This window comes from Anastrepha obliqua, chromosome 5 (genome assembly GCF_027943255.1).
Source record: "Anastrepha obliqua isolate idAnaObli1 chromosome 5, idAnaObli1_1.0, whole genome shotgun sequence".
NCBI classification, from domain to species: Eukaryota; Metazoa; Arthropoda; class Insecta; order Diptera; family Tephritidae; genus Anastrepha; species Anastrepha obliqua.
The window spans coordinates 116,477,609-116,501,874 of NC_072896.1; the positions used below are offsets into that span (position 1 = coordinate 116,477,609).

A 24,266-nucleotide genomic window follows, 5' to 3' on the forward strand; every position below is an offset into this window, starting at 1 on the left:
TAGCACTTGTTGGCAAGAAGATTCTCCGTTGAATTTCAAGGCTGGACGGTTCCATATGTAGAAGTCAACGCAAGTGGGAAAAGTCCCTGACTGCCAGAACTATTCTTCTGCATATAGTCCAAGCAGCTTCGGACTTCGCCCAAGTATCCTCTGGGTGGTTTCCGAACACCCATTCGAAAGCGAACTGGTGTGAGAAGACGAAGCAATCCAGGATAGCTGGTTGTGCGCTGGGTTTCGGACCCGCCAAGTAAAAATCCCAAAAAGCCTTTCCCAATAACTGATCCGATCGTTCCAAAAATGTTCTATTGGGTTTAAGTCGGCACTCGAAGATGTCCAATCCAGAACAGTGATCAAATTGTATTCGAAAAACTTTTCTCCAACACGAAAAGTGCGCTTCGGAATATTGTCGTGCTGAAATTTTCAAATCACTGAAAATTTTATTCTACATAAGGCAGCATTACACCGTTCCACGAAAACCAGCCCCATACCATTACTGAGCTTCCCAGTGCTTTATGAAAAGATAGACTAACTTGGAGTCGAGTGCTGCACGTTTTGACCGCCGCACGTCCTTCCAATCATCTGGATCAACTCTATTTATTTTCGTTTCATCGCTGAATGAAACATAACGTCACAGATTTTGAGTTCAGAGATATGTGCTTGCGAGCATTGTTGTTGCGATGCAGGTACCGATGTCTTCTTTAGTGCTGTTCGGCCGTTAAGCCCTGCTTCTGCCAATCGAAGCGCAGCTATTCTTTCCGTTATTGCCTTTTCCAGGTGAACACAAATTTCTCGATGGATGTCATCAGCATATCGACTGTTAAGCCCTGCTTCTGCCAATCGAAGCGCAGCTTATCTTTTCGTTATTGTCTTTTCCAGGTGAACACAAATTTCTCGATTGATGTCACCAGCATTCTTCTGTTTTAACTGTCTAACGATCATCCTATCAATGCGGGTAGTAGTCTTTCGCGCTTTATGGGAACAATTTCTGCTGTTTTATACTCAAAAAAATATTTCAAAGCATTAAAACCCATAGTTTTTGAAAAGTTTGATTGTGTTGAAATAGTACTGTAGGGGAATCCGGTCTTTTGCAACTCTATGATTGCTTTTCGTAGAGCTGTGTTCCAATTTTTCGAACACCGAATCGTTCTTAAGTATATTTCTCACTAAAATATTAGTGCTTCTACTAAAATGCAAAAAATCTATGCGAACAATTCAAATATTCGAGCGCAAAAAGTACCGTTTCGGCACCGTACACGAGGCCGAAGTGCAAACCTACAATAAATCTAAATCTAATGTAATTAACTGTACATATTCGAAGTATTATACACTCCGAACCATCCTTTTCTAGGTGCTCACCGTATGGGTTCCAGCGCTGGAAAAAATCTTATCGAAAAAGAAGAAAGATTCCAACGGACTACTTCCACGCTTGTCATTTGGGCTCTGCATCACCTCTGGAGCTTTTATTAATCTTTGTTCCAGTGGAACTCTATGGGAAACTTCAGACTAGTTGCAACGCGAACAGACTACACCCAAGGACAACTAATTAGAAACGCGATTTTTACCAGTTTTGACTATCGTTATTTCGTTTTTTTTTTTAATTTTCATATATTTTCTACAAACAATATCATCGCGGTTTCAAACTTTGACAAAATTTATAAAAATTCAGCAAGTTTTCATAAAAACTTAAATCATAATTTAAAACAAAAATTTTAAGAGTTTTAAATTGAATTAAATTTTAGTGTAAAAATGTAAATTTGAAGTGACACAATATTCTCCATGATTTTTGATCATTTTTTCCACTGAAAGTGTTACACATTTCCTACATATAAAAGATAATGTCGTACATTCGATGAGCTATAAAACCGCATACTAAAACTTTTCCTAAACACCCAATCGGTTTATATCTCCGAATTTCTCAAAACCTTGACATAGTAGACACTTTTGCACCTCAGAATCGTGCTCTACGCACAATAAGTTTAATTTTTGTTTGGGATTTCCAATTGTTTAGAGTGAACATTTTTGTGTTGATAGAGAATTCAAATATGGAGTAGTTATTGGGGCGTAGCAGCGCATGTAGAGAATTCTAAAAGGCGTAATCAATTCGAAGAAAACTCACACCACGATTTTTCATAAATTCAATTTCAGCACACAAAATCGTTCATGTGATGACGAGTACAGCGATAAGAGTCAACCGCAGTACTTTGGGTTTAGCAAATGTATGTATGAGTATATGTGCCCTCACAACTGATAACAGCCAGCACATTTTAAAAATATTTTCCCTTGTGAGCAATTGTTTATTATTACTTTGTGGTTGGTCAATCTGTGTGAATTTTAGCAAAAACAAATTAAATGAACTTAGCTCTAAATTGCTGATTTCTAAAGTAATAGCCACCTGGTATAGCTCACTATATTCGATACTGCCCATTAAATCTCTCTTTTGATTAAGTTTCAGTGAACCGCGCTTATCCAGAGTAAATGGTAATTGTTGGTACACCTTTGCGAATTCACTTTTGTTGTTGCTAGTCGTATTCACACACCTTGCAATTCTTAGTTTTTCGTCAACAGTCAATAATAACATTGAGAAGAACGAGAACACACAGACCCGTGTTGAGAGAGCACGAGCATCACAAGCAACAAATATTTCCCTGTATGAGCGCGGTCTTACTACTACTAATTAAGCGAATACACACAAGGAAGTCGAAGACGCTTATATATTGATAATTCACAGCTGATGCTTAAGAATCTAAAAAAATATTTAAAAAAAATTATTAGAATATAAAAAACATCTGTAAAAGATAAAGATTCATTGACTTCCAAGCAAAAACTGTTAAAGTCAGATAATTTTCTTTGATTAAAAATTCCACCAATACGAGCATGTATGTACATAAATAGGCAATACGATTCATGTAAAATTTAATCGCATTTTGAATTATTGAACCGCAGTGCAGTGTGGCTGATAAAGCAAGCTTCCAAAAAAATTTACAAACTTTTTACTAAGTAAGCAATTAATTTCATTTTTTTTTTAATTTGCGTATTACTATTTAGAATAATTGGGATGACGAGACACGTGCGCCGCTATCACGCACTCTAGTGAATGGGTAATTTCCATCCAAACCGAGTTTAAGAGCGCTTTTGGCAGCACTCCTACGTGCGGATGAACCTTAATGAGACTAGCTAACTCATTTACCGAGCGTGTGAGACTTGCTCAAAGGCCTTAGCACCAAAAACTCACGTACGGCCGCAGGAAACAGTTATTGCTGTAGGTGATTCCATACAAATCACTACCGGAGTTACGACAAAGAATTTATTTGCTCAAATGGGTATAGGCAGATCGTCGAAGATATGTAATTCTCCAAAAATATTTAAATTGTTTCCTTATAAGGCTCAAATGGCAAGACAACTAACCCCAACTTGACAATTCGCCTAGAAATTTGCCACAAGACGCTGACAGTCGTCACGCAGCTAGGGTGGCAAGCTAACAAAGACTTTTATTGCATGAAACGGGCGCATTGTAAAAGTAACTGAGTACTGCGAAATTCATTAAAATAAAACATTTTTTAGTTCTGCGCGGTTTCATTAAGATAAGGCACATTCACGCATTACCAGGCCAGCTTTGGTAGAGGTAAACCGGAAATTCAACGATAAAATTGTTTCAAGAAACTACACATTTCATTGGCCCACCTCAGTTAGAAAGACTAACTGCATTTAATTATTAATATAATTTTTTTTTTTTGGTGTTATCGCAAGGAGAAAGATGAAAAAACGAAAGCATTACTTTTGAGTGATTAAAAAAAATCGATCCATTCAATAATTAGGCAGATATAAACCAATCAGTGATAATATGCCGCACAGTGGAGGCCATTAAATTATTTTTAATTTTTTAAAACTATTATAAAAACAAAGTAAAAATTAATTGTCTTTTACGAAGCTTGTTTAAAAAGTCCATGCAAAGTCAGAGAGATGGCACTACTGCCGCGCATCGAGGTTATGTTTAGTTAGTAGCATCTCTTAGAAGAACACACACCTAGGAAAACCACAAACCAAATCGGTCTATTTCTTTCTAATTGGTATTCGTTTGAATCGATGAAGATGAGTGATTTTCCTTTCCAGCACAACAAAGCACCAGCTCACGCTTCAGCAGTTGTGGTCACAAAATTATTCTCCTATTCTCCAGACTTGGCCCCCTGGGATTCCTGGGATCCCTTAGACTACTATTTGAGCCCCACGATTTTATTCAAAGGCAGATTGATTGCAAAAACAAATGGCTATTTTTCAAACTTTGGCAAATCCTATTAATCAGAAGGGATCCACAAGCTAAAACAGCGTTGGACGAAGTGCAGGTATGCAAAATGCTTAGGGAACATGGGAGCGAGAAGATTTTAAAATTTTTTCCGATAGCCAAGCCGCGATTAAGGCTTTGACAAAGCCATGGTGTGGGTCCAAATTAGTCAACTCCTGTAAGGAGGATATAAATTCTCTTGAGTGTGCATTTAATATGCCTCTGATCTGGGCTCCAGCACATAGGAACATAAAGGGAAATGAAATTGCTGATGAGCTTGTCAGGAAGGGGACTGAATTGGTCACAGTGACTTCCGGTCACCGGTTTTCCCTCTGATTGTTACTAAATGCAAATGACCCAACTTATTTCTCAGGAAAGTGCATAAAAGATGGAACTCCATTTCTTCTTGTGCTATTTCTAAAGCCCTTTGGCCACAGTACAATAGACGGCGGACTCCTGGGGACACCACGCCATTCAATTTCCGAACTCGTAGTAGTGTTTACCGGTCATTGAACGAGCGGACACACGCAAAAAAGCTAGGTTTACCATTTAATCCCCATTGCAGAAGCTGTGGGGACCTATCAGGCAAGGAGACTTTTGAGCAATTTCTCTGTAAATGTCCGGGATTGACAGCTGGACGATTAAGGTCATTGGGTTCTCTTTTCTTCGGAAGCATGGGGCAGTGAGTCAACCTAAATCCCGTTAATCTACTCCATTACATCAATAGCTCTGGGTGGCTATAGATATCTGCCTGTTGGAGTTCTCATAATGGTATCAAAACGGCGTTTTAGTGCTACTTGGAGAGTGGCAGAGTGGTACTTCAACCATTGCACCTACCACGCACCTACCTACCAAGATAACTCTGCTTTTAATTTGTAATTCGCTCGATTGGTCATACAATTCAATCTGACTTTTAATTTGCTAATTTACATTAAAAACAAAGCAATAATAATTCGTGATTTGACCAGCACATAGTTCTGTATTCTGAAGTCTCTTCCTTTAAGCCCAAAACAGATACAATACTAATTCACAAGTAAAATACTTATAATATTATGAGCTCAACTGCTTGTGGACTCCAGCTGCCAGAGAACTTTCAATAACCAGATCGGGCAGCCCGTTGATAATGTGCAGGGAGGCAGCATCATGCCTCTTTAAATTATTTCTCCATAAGATGGTTGAGAATTGTGTACATATGTGCCAGGAGAATGATATTATGGCTAAATAGCGCAATACATATTAAAAACAGCAACTCAAAAATATACACACGAATTAATATGAAAGCAAACCATTAAAAGCCCATTAACAGGGTCATTTGACACTCAGTAGTGGAGCTTTAATAGCAACACGTAACTGTTCACACTCATATGCAAGTGGTCAAAAACGTATATATACAGATGTAGGTATGTACAGATGTGTTGTAATAAATAGAAATTTTATTAGAAAAGCAACTTTTTATGCTACACGTCTTCTTCCATATCCAGATCTCGAAAAATTCTTCAGTGAATAGAATTAACGGCCGAATTGGTGGAGCATACAACGCAATCATAGCAATGAAACTATTTTCGAGTTTAAAGCATAAAGTAAAATTGTAAAATTCGCTTGAGAAATTTCCCATTACATCGAAGTTTAAAACTCTAAAAAAACAGAAAACAAAAAACAAAAAAAGCATAAACTCATTGTAATTATGTAGATCATTTAATCGTACAGCAATGCGATCCAACCGAGCATGACACGTACGGCAGCAGCAAACCCAATCCATATCGGACATGATATGAATATTAAATGGGCTAGGAAAAAAATTGTAAGCATGAATGGACCGCATTTAATGACTGAGAAAATAGCTGATACTCTAAATAATTGCAGTTATATAGCAAATCAAAGCACTTAAATATGTACAAGAAAAATAATTAAACGAAATGCAACGGCATAGAAAGAAATGCAATAGAAGAAAAAACAAAAGTTCGAACATTAGAAAGAAATTAGATGTAAATGGCTGGAAAACTTGTACTGAATGTTGGCTAAAAATCGATGTAAAAATTTAATACTCATAAACATGAGCTGTGTGTGTGGAGGCCCAAAACGAGCATGAAGAAATTAGTTGAAAAATAAGTTTGGCACTCAACAAAAAAAGGGAAAATGAAAAATGTTTTACGGCTGTGTACGTTGTGATATGTTTGCGCTGTGGCGCGTAAACACAGCCAGCCAATCCACCAACCAAACGACCAAGCCATATGCCAACCACGGTAATGGTGGTAGCGGTGGCAGGGCCAACAAAACAAACCTAAATGCTGCGCTGTTGAAAAGCGCCAACAATGGAAGGTAGGTATGTAGGTAGCTAGTAGAGCTAGAGCATTTTTGATTTCATTGTGTTGTTGTTGCCGTCGAGCTAATAGAAGTATGCATATATAATATCATACTTAGGGCGCGACCGGACAGAGCAAAGAAAGTGCTGTCAAAAATTTTCTCAATACCTCAAGAAAGTTCTTTTCAACTTTTTTGTAATCGATTTCGAAAAGGAAATCTACACTTGTGCTCACATAATGAAGTCACTTTAGCTTATTACAATATTAGCAATATTTTTCATGAAAAATTTTTCGAGTTAATTTTTTATAACAATATTTTTTTTCTTGTTTACTCCTCTCGGGAGCATAGGACCTCGACAAGACTCAGTGTTGAGTTGGTTTCGTTAATCTGTTTTTGATTTCTGACAAGGTAGGTGATTAGATATAAAAATATAGTACATCGTACAAAAACACTTCATAAAGCAAAGCTTCAAACTTTTTTTCCAAATTCAAAAAAATTTAACAAATGAAAAAAATGCCAGCAATATTTCACATTTTTTACCAAAATCTTTAGAAGGTTTTTGGGTATGCGATTTTAGTATAATAAAGTGGAAATTAGAAGTCGCTCAGAAATCGCGTTGAGTTTTGACAATTTTTTTCACAGCATTTTATACAATGGAGAAAATCAAATATCATGCAGTGATTGAATTTTTATTTTGTATAAGTGTATAAAGTGTATAAGGACTTTTCACCATCAATTACTACACAGGAAAAATGGGTAGCTGAATTTAAAAGCACATTCGAATGCGATTTTCTCAGCAACATTTAGAGCGTTTTCAAAAGGATAAAGTAGATTTTGTGCGTGGATTCATCACTATGAATAAGACTTGGGTCTGTCACAATTATCCTAAAACAAAACGAGAGGCTAAAAAGTGATGTTAACCTCGTTCTTCAGCTCCGAAACGAGTTTGTGTCCAGAAATCGGCCAAGAAGGTGTTAGCATCAATTTTTGTGATGAGAAAGATTTTTTTTTGTGTGAATTATTGCAAACTGGTAAAATAATACATTTTGAATATTATTATAACCTTTTAAACCAGCTGAAGAAAAAATTCGTGAAAAAATACCCAGTTTTCAAAAGAAAAAACCACATCTTGACAGGCATTCACTCTTGGAGCATTCACCGCATTCACCAGATTTGGCCACTTGCGACTTGCATCTGTTTCCAGACCTGAAAAATTGTGTGGAAAGCATTTTTCATCAACTGATGAGATCTTAACAGCTGTGTAAGCATATTTTGCAGCCTTTACTTTCTCAAATTTTCACTTCAGCGATAGAATTCATAAATTGGAATCTCGTTGGGACAAGTGTATTGATGTTCAGGGAGTCTGAGACTGAATAATTAGGTGTATTTCACATCATAAAATAGTGCTTTTCTTATTTAACTGCAAAACTTATTGAACAACCTCCTTCTAATATTAAATAGGCTGTAAAAATTCATACCTGGAAATTTTAAAATGATTCTGATTAAAAAGTTGAAAATTAGGAAGAACATTTTTTGAAATCTGCTATTCTTTGTGAGTTTTATACAAAGTTTGAAACTTTCATCTACAAGGTTTTTATTAACCAGTGAACTATATTTATATAAAAAAATTCACGAAAAAAATTTATCAAGAAAAACAATTGCAAATATTGGAAAAAAACTAAAGTGACTTAATTATATGAGCGCAAGTTAAACTTTAATAATCATTGCATATCTGTTTGGTAAATTAAGGTATAGTCAAAAATGGCAAGTCAAATAGTTTTTCAGGCCTGCATAGACCAACTGGCCTGCATAGACCAACTGCAATTATTAGAAATCAGATCAATTCGGAAAGTTACTTTCAATCTTCATAACGAATCGTTTCTTATTTAGTGGCAAATGATGGTATTATTTTCTTTGTGCACCCGGTTTTCCTCTACTACCACGTTGGCAGATGGCAGCTTAAAAATTGCCTTAAATACACTGAGTCGAAAAATAATAATCAAAAATTTCAACTAATTTTATTTGTCATTTGAAATAACGCCAACTACAATGCTCAAGCCTTATATGAGTTGTTCCTAAAAGCTCTCAAAACGTCAAATTTGGCCGGTAAAATTTGTAGATTTTCGAATTCAGCGAGCCGAAATTTGTAAAAAATTATTTTAACGGTATTGCAGCTTGAAGCACAAATCTACATTCAGACAATAGCAATTTTTTTATTTTTTAAAAAGCACGCCGAGAAAGCGTTGCGAATAATAATTCTCATCGATAGTGCGACTGCTTTTATAATTACTTTTCGAAATTCTTCACTTTGTTTTCACTTGCCGAAAGTACTTTCCTTGTCACATATGGCAGCACCTGTAGCTTTACACTATAGCCTGGAAGCTAAAGTAGAAAATCAGTCAGACAGTTGAAAAGACTGCAAATAAGAACAACAAATAATATTATCAAACTACAGTAACGACGGAGAGGAGGGCAAACGCGTGGACTCTATAACAGTCAAGAGTTGTGCAGCAGCGTGCACAAACAATTGCATGCCATCGAGGCAAAGGCCAAACGTCGAGCAGATGATCATAAAGATGGTGTATAGATGGCAATGATAATGACGTTAGAGGTGGCAGTGGCAATGGCGGGGCGATAGTGACAGTGCCAGAGGGCTCAGGAAGTGCACGTCAAAGTGATGACGAATTATTCTTTATACCTCTTTATACACACATTTATTTTTATATACCCAACTAAGTATTATATAGAAATCTGTATGTGCTTATAGACACACTCACACAGACACACGTATGTCTATAAACAACTTCGTACAATGAGCGACTACGCACGGATTTATTGATGTCTCCCAACATTACATATTGGCACTATTATGGGCAAACAATAAAATGTTCATTGGGTGTGCTGAAGGGACGCGGAGGGCGTATGTGTGTGTGTTAGTAGATGTGTGTATGCATACACTTATGGGCACTACGATTTACTAGTTAACTAAGTATTTATGCCAGGCGCGTATAGATATCGTGGAAGAACCTTTTATGTCGGTAGACAAATACACAACTGAATATGTGTGTGTATGTACATATGTATGAATAGCAGAAGTGGAATTGTGGGAGCTGATAAACGGCGTGAAGAAGGCTAACATACTGGGTAGCTGTCTTCTGTTCTCAACTGCCTGTGTGCCCGCCTGAGGAGTGCGACACGTATGACGATCCCTGTGATTTGCATGCAAATCACACATTTTCCAGCCAAACTGTCGACGCGCATTCAAATGGTTTGAAGTGCAGCAAAAAAGTTTGTAAGAAATTACATTTATTTTGTTTTATTGCATCTGGACTTGCATCCGAGCACTTTAAAATATACTGCACACAATGGAGTGTAGACATAATAAAAATTATTTTTAAATAATTGCAAGCGGAAAGAAGCAACGAATGAATAGAACTTCCGAAAGAAGTGAATGCACAAAATAAAATAAAAACAATTAAGTAATAAATGGTAATTACTTTTCATAGATAAGTAAATATAATAATGCAGTGTGTAGATTAGGAGCAGCGATAACCTGCACTGATAACCTGGTAGGAATAGGAGGAATAGACACGCCATTATTCTGATCGAGAAAATAGGGCATCTTGGCTGCAATGAGGATGCAAAAATATTTCTGATCTAAAATTTAGGAAAACAATGGATCATAGAAACGAAGCGACTGGTGATGTAGATCTAAAAAATTTTATAAATGGTCCCATATTTCAAAAACTAGGTTGTTCAACAAGTTTTGCAGTTCGATAAGAAAAATACAATTTAATGGTGTGAAATACCCTTAATTGTTCAGTATGATCTCCCTGAACATCATTACACTCATTCCAATGAGAGTCCAATTTATGAATTCCATCCCTGAAGTGATAAGGGCTGCAAAATACGTTTCCACAGCTGTTAAGACCTCATCATTTAATGTAAAATGCTTTCCACGCATGCATATTTTTAGGTCTGATGCAAGTCGCTAGGAGCCAAATCTGGTGAATACGATGGATGCCCTAACAAAGCGAACTTTAATTCAAGAATTGAAGCCATTGTCAAAATGCTCTTGTGACACGGTGCATTGTCCTGCTGGAAAAATATTTTTTTCCTTTGGAAACTGTGTTTATTTTCACGATTTTTTTTCTTTAGCTGCTCTAAAAGGTTAAAATAACATTCGGAGTTTAGTGTTTTACCAATTTAGAAGTAATCCACAAACAAAATTCCTTTCGCATCCCGAAAAAACCTGATGCCAACACCTTCTTGGCCGATTTCTGGACACGAACCCGTTTCGAAGTGGAAGAACCAAGTTCACACCACTCTTTAGCCTCTCGTTTTGATTTGGGATCATAGTGATAGACCCAAGTGTCATCCATAGTGATGAATCGACGCTCACAAAACCCTCTTTATCCTTTCGAAAACGCTCTAAAAAGTCACATTCGAATGTGTTTTTGTTCCATTGTTAGCGAATGCAGCACCCATTAAAAGCCAATGCTTTACTCAAAATATTGCTTACACTGCCCAGTGGGATGCCTAGGGGTTCTATTAAACCTCTTTCAGTCACTCGACCATTTTCTAATACGATATCGGATATTTCTTTGCACAATTTCTGGTGTTGTTGCTATTTTTGGACGTCCTTGACGTGGATTGACTTCACGACTTGTACGACCACGTTTAAATTCAGCAACCCATCTTTCTTCTGTATTAATTGATGGCGAAAGGTCCTTATCAACGTTTAACATTTGTTCAAAAGTTTCCTTTGCTCTTAAACCTTCCAGAAATAAAAATTCAATCAATCAGAACTGAACTAAACAGACAAGCCGAGTTCATAAAAGATATTAGTGTCAAAGTACAGTAATCCAAAAACAAAATTTATACGTATTTTGTTCTTGCAATTCGGTGATTTGAATGTCAAAATCACTTAATCAATCAGAACTTAATTCCGAATGTAAACAAAACAGATCACACCAACAAAACGAAAGAAAAACAACAAGTCAGCTGCGCTAGTAACAACACCTTAAGTGAATTCGTCTGGAAAATAGCCAACTTTTGTGAACAAAAGAAAATAATAAAAACATAAATTTGTTTGTAGACAAAAAAAATGTACAGAAACCTTTAACATGACGTCAGCTCAACAATTTTGATTCTGCCAATTCACTGAGAACTCAGTGGCACTACAAATGCAGTACCTACTTCGATACGTGCAATCCTAAGTATTCCTCTCAACTGTTAATATTATATAAAAAGGCGTGTATACCGGAAATAAAAATAAAATAAAAATGTAACCCATATTATTGAAGAACCAGCTAACCACTTTTCAAGCAGCATTTCATGCAACAGAAATTTATGGTAGAGAATACCTTCGAAAATGACATATCATTTTAATTATGCAGGCAATCCGACAAGCTTGAGTCTCTCTTAATTACATCAAAACTGGTTTTAATGGTTCAAGCAACCCTCAAATATTGACGCTTCAATTTATGTCCTCCCTCTTTAGCGACTTTGCCCATAATTATCTCTTTTGTTAAAACATCAAAGTTCTTTCTCATCTTATCAACTTCAATTTGGGGTTTCGATGCATGTTAATTTTTTAATTAGCGCACGAAATTGGATAAATATCTGAGAACCTGTAACCTGCTAAGGTGTTGAGCATTTTCTCCATATAAAAGGCTTCCATTTATATGAAAAAAGTTCTCAACATAGGAAACAAAAAAATTACCAAAAATTAATGCGAATTTAGAGCGACTTCAAACTTACACTTTTTTATACATATTTAATAAAAGCGGATGGGCTATAAATAACGGTCGCCCCTCGACTGGCAATGGCAACCCTCGAGTGTATTTCTGCCATGAAAAAGATCCTCATAAAAATATCTGCCGTTCGGAGTGGGCTTGAAACTGTAGGTCCCTCCATTTGTGGAACAACATCAAGACGCACACCACAAATAGGAGGAGGAGGAGCTCGGCCAAACACCCAAAAAGGGTGTACGCGCCAATTATATATATTATATATATGTATATATATGAATGGGCTATAAAACTGCATACCTTAAAGTTTTCTAAAAATTTCGATTAAAAGGTTGAAAACTTTGATGAACATTTTTGATTATTGTATAAAATTTATTGTATAGAAACATAAAAAAAAATACAACAAAAAAGTTGTTAAAACTTGTTAATTTGTCGCGCTTCTATTATTTTGATCACTGGTGTATGTATGTTTATAGATTTTGTGGTGTGAATGATAATCCACTAGCGCACGTTTCTTGCTCTTAGCCACTTATGACGAAAGTAAAGGCCATGGAAACTATTTCATATCAGACTTGAAGCCTGCCAAGAAGAGGAAGTTCGTGAAACAAAATTTTGTTTTATTGTTATTGTTGAATGGTTCAAGGTAAATGTATATTTTGTCAGTGCAACGGCTTTGTGGAGCCGACAGTCCGTTGCCGGAACGATCCGGATTTACTATATGTAAAGACGAAGACTGTCACTCTATCAGCACTCCCCCTGCATGCATGGGGAATGTTTTTGATGCTACAACAATAACAAGCGATATGTGGTACATACATATGTAGAAGCAATAATAGAAAAATGGTGATTTTCAATCAAAGAAAACAGTTAAACCTTCAAATTGTTTTTTTTTTTTCTACAGAGCCATACAAATTGTCTGCCAAATCTGTTTTTCACCGCAAGAAGTTGGACAAAGTCACCAACCCTCGCATTACCTGCAAACTTTGCAAAAGGGGAGAACATTTGAAGAAGCTGGAGTAGAAACGAATTAACAGAGAGAAACGTGAGCGCCCCATTGTAGATGTGAAAATAGTACCCAAGGGGGGCAAATACAAACCAAAAAACAAAAAAACCAAAAACACGTACGTCCTCCTATTTGCTAAAAACCTTTAGGGGTTACCAAAAGTGCCGAATATAATGGATACGAACACAAAATGAAAACATGTAGTTCATAGCGCATTGTCAGCGGCAAAAAGCAACCACCAAATTGAGGTAGAAGCCAAAAAAATAAATAAATATGATTTTCTATACAAAGACAGAAAAGTAACACAACAGCTCAGCTTGTGTCGTCTAGACCACGAAAATTTGTGAAGTTTTCTTGTGCGATAATTTATTCTTGTTTCGATTTAACTCTTGAATAGCGTGGATTCTTAAGCAAGTGTGCGCATATAACCATTCCAAATATGTCTGCAACTGACAAATTTTTCGACACAAGCTTACAATTATGGCAGGCGAAAATGGTGTTAATGTGAGGCAAATTTTGTTATGGCATTCATTGGTAGTAGTGGCATAAACAATTCGGAACGAATTATTTATCATGGACACATAGCAAAGCAAAAGTAATAAAAAAACGTTTTTGTTATAAAATTATAAGATTTTAAGAATTTTTAATTGTTCTTGAATATGGAATTTTAATAGAAGTATTGGAATAGAGATACATCTCTGTACATGAGTTTGACCAGATTTTTTTAATAATATAATAACAACAAAAACAATAATTATAGTATGTCAAGGATGATAGATACCCGGTTCACTCGTTAGGTATGGTGATAAAAAAAAATTTGAGGGGAACTTTGGATTCTATGTCATTTGTTTTGTGTTTCACTAAGCTAAATCTAAATTTTGACATCGGCATATCTGTCAAATTCGCTCAGAGCCGAATAACGGACTGCTGGGTAGTGCACCTTTAATTCTAATAATTATATAAATACTCTTTAAAATGATTTTTTTTTTTTACTACTGCAATGAGTTCGTTACTTAATATGGGAATTTTAGTATAAAAGCATTGCTTCGCGAAAATACGTAGCACATCCTTATAAAACAAATATGCTGCATTTTCCCTAATTAAAAAATCGCAGCACACTCAACGAAAGTCGCCAGAATACTACCAACAAATTAAAGTTCACAAGCACTGCCCATTGCAACTTTTTTAAATTTGCACGGGAAATTAATTATGCAGCGCTGCATAATCACTTGCAACAATTTGCTTTACAGCCGGCAAGTTAGCAAACAAATAAAGGAGAAACCAAAACCGGCGCACATTGCGTGACCCCAACAAAGTGCACTACTTCCCACTATTACCACCTCTCTGTACTCGGTCAGTCAACGCTGCTAGCCAGCCAAATGTGCTCTGCACAATTTCTCATTGCTACTCAAAGCAAATATCAAGTGCAATCTACAATAAAAACAACAAATGAATACGCTGCAGACTAATAAGGAGTCACGTTCAACTTCCAATGTTTCCCACCTCTTGGCTGTCCTTCACGCAACGAAGGGAGGAGTCTATAGTAGATTGTGTATGTATAGTTTTTAATTTCATTTTCAGGCAAGAAAGAGAAAATGCAATATTGTAAAATCGATTGTCCTTGAGGGTAAAATACACGGCAGGCAGCTGGTGGATCGCAAGCAACGAATGCGAAACACATTGCAATCAGTAAGGAAGTATAGGTATACTAAAAGGGCACGGAAGTTTAGCCAGCTGACAGTCATGTAGCTACAAGCATTTTATTGATTTTTCAAAGCGGCAATAAAGAAGTTGAACTTTTTCATTTAAGTGTAAAATTGTAGCTTATATATTTCTGATATTAAGTTGTTAAGCATTTCTCAATTTGAAATAAGAAATTCTTAGCACAAATAAGACAATTCGAAAGTGTTTATACTCAAGCCAGACCTAACACTTTTGCGGGTATATATTTACATATGTAGAATGGCAAGCTTGGCTGACTCGGCCGCACCCAAAGTGTCTGCTGCAGGCTGCCGCAGTATTTTGCATTTCACTTGGGGCTCTGTTTGGCTGTCAAAATGCCATTAACTTTGCCGCCGTAGTTCCTACATACCAAAAACGTTATATTATGTTTATTATTCCTTCACAATTTTCTTAAAGTATTCAGCATACGCATTCTTGCAACGCACATTCCTAACCACACCTTCAGAATCTACTTGCTACAATTTGCATTGGGATAAAGCATCTTGTACACTCACCTGCCATCACCGTATCAGCGAGATTGTATTTGGTGCCAGTTTTCGGGAAGTCTTTTAGCTTTCGATTCGTCAGTATTAATTCGCCGCTAAGGTGCGCCTCCTCAAGGATGCGTTCCAGCGAACGTGCCAGCTGCGAATGTGCCATGCTGCCCATGCTCGCGCTGAGTCCACCTATGCTCCCGCTGGTGCTATGGAGGCGATTATAAACGGCCGCCGTTGCAGCCATCCTCGTTGAGTAGGCGTGGTGATAGAAACGTATTTATTTTTCCTACCGCTACGGCGTTATTGCTTTTGTATACCGATAAATTTGTAGTACACGACTTTTTTGTTTAATTTTTATGCAATTTCACATTCACTTTTGGCATTTTTATTCTCATTATATTTTCATATAAAGTTTCCAAAACTAAACATTATATCGCTACCATAGGAAGCACTCTGATTCTTAGAATTTTTCTCTCACCTTTCAATTTTCACACAACTACACACTTTTCCAAGATTTTCCTGTTGGGAAAAATCCGACGACTCTTCCGCGCACACAAATAATTTGAATCAAAATTCTAGCAACGAATGAACAGAGAACGCCGAACAAAATAATAAACAGCCCATCAGTGTAGCCAACCAATTTTAAGGAGTGACCAATCGTTGCCAACCATCTTGTAAAAGAAGGTATGCAGTAAAATTTAAAATATCTTATTTGAAATAAGGCGGAACTAATAAAAATATATGAAGTATCCGCTTTATAATAAGACCTATTTCAATTGTTTACTTTACTACTAACTAAGTGCAAAGAGAAAACCTTATTAATTTCCCCTTTTGCTGCTAGCGAGTGGTGAACATTTTTCGAATAATTTGTGTGCTGTAAATTTTAGGCGATTTATGTTCACATCCAGTTTCTTAAAGTAAGAACTACAAATTCGATTTGTGGTTTCATTTCAACTGCCGGGACGCACACCACGCAGAGAACATTGATGAATAGAGAAGTCTCACGAGCTACGAATAGTGTGAGTTGTCAAAAATGAAGTGAAACGGCGAACACTGTTTCACCTCGCAAAACTCGAAGGCGGGGAAATTCTTAACAGAGCTGATTACAGTGAATTATGTACAAGTACATTGGCTCCGCTCGCTCTTTGGTTTCTGTATGAAATCAAGCTGACGAATGCCGGCGGCATTTTGCAAAGAATTTGCTTGTGCATTTCTATGTTCCCTTGAGAAACGTAATTTTATTCACAAATTCAGTTCCAGAAATTTCAGTTCCACTTCTGTTAAGCTCTGCAGAGAACGTTAATGAATAGAGAAGTCTTAATGACAGGAAAGTGTTCATTTTCGAGGGGTACTCGTCTCGCGAAGACAATTTCACCACATACACATTTTTCACCAATAGTTAACAGCGTAAAAGGCAATTCGGAAAATTTAACAGCAAGTGAGTATTATTAACAGCAATTACCAGTGTAAGATATTATTAGAAAAGTGTGTGTGAGGGGCGTAATGTATTTGACATTACAGGTGCTTTTTTTTTGTGATTTATTTCGCCCTTTGGATTTTCTAAAATTGCGCCAGAATAATAAATGTCAATCGCAAAAACGCATAATTTCATAATTGTATTTGTTTGAAAATATAAAGTGAATAAAATTACGTTTCTCAAGGGAACATAGAAATGCACAATCAAATTCTTTGCAAAATGTCGCCGTCATTCGTCGGCTTGATTTCATACAGAAACCAAAGAGCGAGCGGAGCCAATGTACTTGTACATAATTCACTGTAATCAGCTCTGTTAAGAATTTCCCCGCCTTCGAGTTAAGCGAGGTGAAATAGTGTTCGCGGTTTCACTTAATTTTTGACAATTCATACTATTCGTAGCTCGTGAGAATTCTCTATATTTAATGTAATGTAAATTATAAAAAGAAGAAAACATAAGTTAAATGCCCCAAAAAATTGAGATGTACCATATAATATTATCATTAAACACGAATTTATAGCCTGGACGTACCAACAAAAATCTTTACAGAGCTTAAGTCGCTTGTAATTTTACTTTTTATATTAAAATAAATTATTGGTCGGTAATATCACAAATTATTATTTTTATTAAACGAATTATTTCATTACCTCTCCTGTGAACTTTTATACTTAGCCGTATTAATCGAAGCATAATAATTTAGTAAATATTCTAGTCACATCGATATTTAAAATATGTTAAAGTTTTCCAAAAATTATTATTAGTACCTGTACCAGTTTGTAACGAGTTTGTTTGTATCTCAATTGAGCACTGATCTTATTAACGCAAATTAAATCACTCAATGCTTATTGCAATAATCGACCATCTGGGTTCTCTAACTAGTCGCCTCGATTGGGTTCTTAATGTAATCGGTATTGAATATGTTTCGATGGGCGCAATGGTTTTTATGTTTTTTAGGCATTAACTTCCTCTGGTGCACCTTTGATATATCGGGCTCGCTTTTCTACGCTAAGAAAACGATTCCATCCTCTCCCAATTACTGATTGAAGATTACTGATTCAGTTAATTCATTATTTCTCAAAACGAACAATTTGAAATTTTGATGCTTAAAAACACTTACCTTCCATGACTCAACGCCAAACCACACAAATTATCTGTAGATCATACAAACTACTTATTAGGCGAAAGGAGGAGAACCGTTGCGTGTATTAGTAAAATTAAAAAACCGTTATTATTAGATTGGATACTAAATTTTATTCGATTCAAAATCATTTTCTTCCCACAAATTTAAAAATATCAAAAACTCTGATGTATAGTATCCATATTTTCTGAACCTACGGATGCCTATACATACATATATGGGAAGATATGCCATACTTAGTTTCTTACAGTAAGATCTTTGGATGTGACAAGAACACTAATTGCAGTACTCAACTATAATATTTCATTTGGCCTCCTTTACCCCCATTATTTTTCTTCTAAAATTTTCACCTTAATTACAAAAACTTTTTTCAAAACCAAATCTACGGGATTGCACAAATAAAATGTAGCAAATGTACCAAAGTTATTTGTTTATAAATATTAAAATAAGTAAACTCAAAAATTTTGGCAGTTTACTTACACTTACATATATATACCATATTTTGGGTATTTCAGCCGAGCATCTATTGTTGTTCCATAAATGGAGGAATCTGCCATTGTCTACCGAGGGGCGGCCGCTATTAGAAACATTTATTTTATCATTTGTTGTTTCGTGTGAAACATCCATGCACTTCCGAATGTTAACTATGAAGGTGGCAGTTTATTTACAACATAATAACTTAAATAAAGAGATATAAGGTTGTTAAAAAAAAAGTTTTTGCTATCTGCAATAAATACGTTTTTAATTTTCTTGAGCTAATATTTTCAGAAACGACAGCACTGTTTAACTCATGTTTACATTTACATTAAACTAATAATTCTGGCAACACTTGTTTAGATTGACGTGTTGCGGTTGTCAAAAACAACTGGTCGGACAAATTAAACTCTCTCACTAAACATAGACGCGGTATTTTAGACTTGTTTTCTTCTAATAGTTCAATACCACAATAAATATGATGTATTAAATGTGCAAGAAACAATGACTGACAGCTGAGGAAACAAAAAACTTAATAATTATTTGCTAACACATCATAAGAAGGTGAGAAATGTGCAAAAAAAAATGTGATGTTTTTTTTATCAATGTCGGTTTCAGGTTATGAATCTGCTCTTCCCAAGCTCTTCACTTTCACAGCAAGCCAGAAGAAATTTATATCTTGAGCATTCCAAAATACTCCTGCTTATTAGTAGAGGCAGAGATAATCATAGTGTGGCGGCATGATTGATCGGCTGTACAAGCTGATGTGGCTTGTACTTTATATACTTGCCAGTATATATGAAACCTTCTGCTATCTAAAGTTGCGATTACAAGCCTTTATACTTTGGTCATATGACCTATGGCACAGCAGTGCTGCTATTACCCGCCGCGACCGCGCATTTCTTCAAAGCTGTAAAGCTGAATTAACGAAATTGCCTCAACATCTGAATTTGATTATTGGACCTGATCCTCTCGTAAGCGTGAGTGAAGCGGTTGTGGGACGCATTTTGTTGTATGCTCAAATAATCGGCATAGAGTGCGTCAGTTTATATGATGTGCGTGAAAATATGGGACATATTGTCTTGGAGAGAGTTTTTATGTCACAAGACGCATTTTGGAGAGAGTTGCAACCAAATCAATACGAATGGGGATTGCGGGAGTGTCCGTCGAAAGCCCCAATAAAATACGAAAGTGACAGTAATGGATGTGCGCGAAATGGTACTACCAGTGAAAATGGAAACGTATGTAATGGAGATGCTTATCACAACAAAATACAAACACCGTTAAAAGTGAGTCAGAGTTATTAGTTTTCTATCGCTAATTCGAGGTAATTTAAAGCCGAAACACCAATGAAATTGCGTGCCGTAATGTTTGGTGCCGCTTATCAGCAACCAAAAACAAAAAACAATTTATGAATTTGACAAAAATGTTTCTTATCGCGCTTTTCAGTTGTGCAAAGCAATTTTAAACGTACGACTTGATAATGCGTTCATTGCTGTGTACCTCAAATCATTTTTTTTTTTTAATTTTCTAATAGTTTTCTGTTTTGTTTCAGATTTACCAAGTTACTGAACAGGACAACCGTCCTTTGATAGTAAAAATCTGCCGTAAACTTTTTCAAGAACGTAAAACTTCTAATGTGCAAAATATTCTGGGCGACCGCAAAAAACTAGAACAATACATCAGTGATGAAGTAGCGCAACATATGCAATGGAAGTTCGTAGATCCAGAATTGAGTATAATATTCAATAGAGATACGTGTACTTTCGGCATGTTGCCTTGGCAGACACGTTTTACAGAATTCCATACTTTCGAGACTGGTCGCTGTGTGAACGCAGAAAGTTTTGCCAAAGTGCTGTATAAATATTCGAAATGTGAACAGCGTTGGGGAAAATAGGTATTTAATATAATGGGCAATCTGTGCAAAGGCGAAACTATGAAATGGGGGTAACACAATAAGATAATGTATAGGAAAATATGCGTGTGCGTAAGATGCTTGGAAAGCATTACCTGCGACACTTAACTCACTCGATTGTATGCACGCTTCTGTTATACGAAAAATATTTAATATATTTGTATAAATTACAGTTTATTACATCATTTTTTTTTTGGTTTTTTCTATTGCTAAGTTAAATGTACAACAAACAACTGAATCACATTTTTGTTAAGGTGCAAAAGACAATGAGCATAAAAGCTATCCAAGTTTTGATAAACTGAAATAAAAGGTCGATTTGCACGCAGGTGACTGTATATTTGTGTAAAATACAAGCGCTCGCAATATTTAAAAACGTGTGTTTTAGTGCATAGTACTTTCTGTAGTGACTACGCTGCGCATGCCATCGCCAGCTGTGTGTTTCTACGCCTTCCTTTATTTGGAAGTCTGACAGGTGGGTAGAAATATCAAGTGAAGTTCTTGTGTTTCGCGCACTTATCATTTAAGTCGGTTGACTGTTGGCTGTTTCGTCGGCATTTTGGTAAATTATGGTTGACTGGTAATTGCAAGAACTGGAGGTTTGAAATAAAGTGAACGTGTTTTCGGCTTTCATCTCTTGGAGAAATAACCATGGTCTGGCAATTGTTCCTTTTATAATCTGCCAACATTTATAACGGATTTTCTTTGAGCTCGCCTGCTGATGCAATCAAGTAAACGGGGAGCTAATCGGAAACACGCATTTCTATTTGACTTTCGTGGCATTAGCTAGATGAATTATTTATTATGAGTTAAAAAATTGATTTTCTATGTTGTTTTTGTTATATCATCAAAAACATTCCGCATATATGCAGGGGGAGCGCTGCTGGAGTGACAGCCCTTAGCCGGATATATAGTAAATCCAGGTCGTTCCGGTAAAATTGTTGTTGTTATAGCAGCTTACTAATTTGATCTGCCGATTGCTAAAGTTTTTGCGTAGGGATTATTTTTGTTGTATTTTTTTGTATTCTCAAAATTGTTTTAAATTCCTGAGTTTTACTTAATTTTTGGGAGCGTGTCATTATTCTGTATTACAAAATTCTGGGTGACAAAATTCTGTAAATTGCAAAAAAATTCTGTTTTTTCTGCTTTTTTAAAACTATGCTTTTTAAAATTCTGCTTTCTAAAATTCTGCTTTTTCAAAATTCTGCATGTTTAATGCGAAAAATTCTGCTTTATTCAAGTTTTGTAATTTTCGTCACACAAGAAGTAACAAAATAAACATTTATTCCATAAATATACATATGTATATGTTTAAGCGATAACAGTATTTTAGTTTAGCCAATTACAATATTTTTTGGAATTCTTTTTAAATATGTAGTGTGACTTAATTCATTTCTTTTCTTAATAATTCTTCGCAGCTGTTCGTTTTTTTTAGAAGAGTTCTACGCAAAAATACTATGGATTGCGTAGCCGGAGTTGGACTGATGAGGGTTATTTTTTTGAAGCGCGGCCGAAGGCCGCCCACGCGAAAAGAAGTTCTACGCAAAAATACTGTGGATTCTATCGAAACTGAAGAAAAAATTATTATTATTATTATTTTTTTTATTTAATATCTCGAATAATAATAAAAAACAATAATAATAATAAATTAAATAATTACATTACCTCTTTAACATTGTTAACATTATATTTTAATACAGAATTTTGAAAGCAGAATTTTAAAAAGCAGAATTTTGTTTTTAGAATTTTGTATATACAGAATTTCGACACCAACCCTAATTTTTCATGATATTAAAAAAAGGTAATTTGGGTTAGAGTTATATTATACATATCCCCTATAAATAATAATAATAATAAAAAATTTAATGGAGTATATACATATTTTATTAGATAGGCCCCTACGAATTGCTCATTTTAGATTGGAATTATTTTTCAAATTAAATCTTATGAGAAGTAAGATCAGTTTCAGAAAATTATGTTATTCACGAGCAAACAGATTAAAACAAAAAAAAGGTGTAATTTTACCCTTAAAAAAACTGGAAACCAAAAATTAACCTTATTATACCGAAGGAAAAAAAAAACAAAAATGTCAAATAAATTTAAATGAAAAGTTAATAATTAGTCTTGAACGCCTTAATTAAAATCACCTGAAACTAAATATTTTGTAACAATTTTAATTAAAATTTGCTTTATATATTTTTTTGTAAGATACAATCCCGACGCACACCACAAATAGAAGGGTCAGCTCGGTCAAACACATAACAGAAGTGTACGCGCCAATTATTAATTTCACTTTTTTTATTTGATGTACTAAAGTTTTATTTCGGTTCAAACCCTGCCTAGTTCGTGTACTCCATTAAGTCTTTTCCAAGAATCATAGTTTTTCTACAGGATCGTATCAGATTAATTTTAATATTCAAAAAAAAGTAGAAATTCATTGGATCTTAAAGGTCAAGTGTTTAAAATTGCATCAAAATTGGCCTTAAATTATTAAAATTGGAATTTTAAACGTCAATCTCTCTTCCTAACCTCTTTTCACGTGCTCGAGTATACAGATTTCTTTCTCTTATTAGAAAAAGTTGTTAAGGCGAAAGAAGGGATAATTCTAAAAATAATTCTAAAAATAAAAATATAAGACGTGCATGCAACATATTAATGAATAATTTTTCTCCAAACAAGTGAAATTTTGGACGCGTAAAAATGTAACTGTTTTGAACAAACTTTGAACTTAGCGAAGTTTTGTATGCATATTTCTGTTTTCACTTATGTTAAATAAAAATGGAGTTAAAGTGGAAGCTTTGGATATTTACTGGATGGTTAAATGAACCACTACAAATAATTTTCTTATAATGCAAAGTTCCTCCATTTTTTAACCAGTAAGTTATTGCTTAAACTTTCTTAACGGAAATATACGCAATCCACTGCCTTATCGACCCCGATTAAACATTATCGACATTCATGTTCTCCATATACAATCGAAGAATGCACTACAGTTTGAGAGCCTTGTCGTGTATTAGTCAGAACTAAACTGAAATTTTTGTGTGAATAAAACGGATTAATTAATTTTTTTTTAAGTTAACGTATTTCATTGGCAGCGCGCGCAGAATTGGCAAATCCTATAATAATAGTAAAATACAGTTTTTGTAATAAAATATGGAAAAAATGCTGATCTCTATTTGCTTTTAGCAATAGCAATTAAAAAAAATAGTTAAACCGGTATTTTTGATTTTTCCTAGACTGTTGAAATGAAATACCCAAATCGTACAAGGTAATGCATTTTTTAAGGTAGTTAATGATTTACATGTAGATTAGTGTCTCCAAATGCGGCAAGTTTTTTTGTATTCAGGAAGCCAAAAGTGAGCTTATCATTGAACGTCGTAGGTTAGAGAAAGAGGACAGAGTTTTTGAAAATTAACTTGCACAATTTATAAGGCCTGTCAATTGTAAGCCGCAACAGTATGAAATGCCAAACAATCGGTCTGTTCATGAAGCAAATAATTTGTAACAGTTGTTACAATAACAATTACAATAACAATCGTTACAAATTATCAAGTTTTGGAGTATGCAAAAAACTTGCAAAGTAGGGGAAAGTGAGAGAGCAAAATTACATTTCATTTTGAGGGGAAGTTGCAAGTTTTAACTGGATAAATTTTTACTTGTAAGAATTTGCAAATGAGATTTGCAGCTGATCGTAAAATAAACATAAACAA

At 35.3% G+C, this 24,266-nt stretch overlaps 2 protein-coding genes across 2 annotated transcripts in view; one reads left to right on the plus strand and one right to left on the minus strand.

The window, feature by feature from the left end:
* The window catches only part of LOC129246898 (leucine-rich repeat and calponin homology domain-containing protein), a 62,935-nt gene extending 46,816 nt beyond the window's left edge, over nt 1–16,119 (minus strand). The window contains exon 1 of the mRNA XM_054885613.1: nt 15,577–16,119. Within this exon, the coding sequence (XP_054741588.1) occupies nt 15,577–15,802 (226 nt within the window). The 5' untranslated portion in view covers nt 15,803–16,119. The remainder of the gene's footprint in view (nt 1–15,576) is intronic.
* Nucleotides 16,120–19,021: 2,902 nt separating this feature from the next.
* On the plus strand, nt 19,022–20,932 carry LOC129249013 (dehydrodolichyl diphosphate synthase complex subunit nus1). Its single transcript, XM_054888622.1, has 3 exons — nt 19,022–19,208; nt 19,263–19,933; nt 20,200–20,932. Exons 2-3 carry the CDS (start codon nt 19,385–19,387, stop codon nt 20,539–20,541), a joined length of 891 nt encoding a protein of 296 aa, XP_054744597.1. The 5' UTR covers nt 19,022–19,208; nt 19,263–19,384; the 3' UTR covers nt 20,542–20,932.
* The last annotated feature ends 3,334 nt before the right edge of the window (nt 20,933–24,266 follow it).

Coding starts and splice junctions, on each gene's coding strand:
- LOC129249013 (XM_054888622.1), top strand. CDS start 19,385: ATGATTGATCGGCTGTACAAGCTGATGTGGCTTGTACTTTATATACTT. Junction 19,934..20,199: donor AAATACAAACACCGTTAAAA/GTGAGTCAGAGT, acceptor GTTTTGTTTCAG/ATTTACCAAGTTACTGAACA.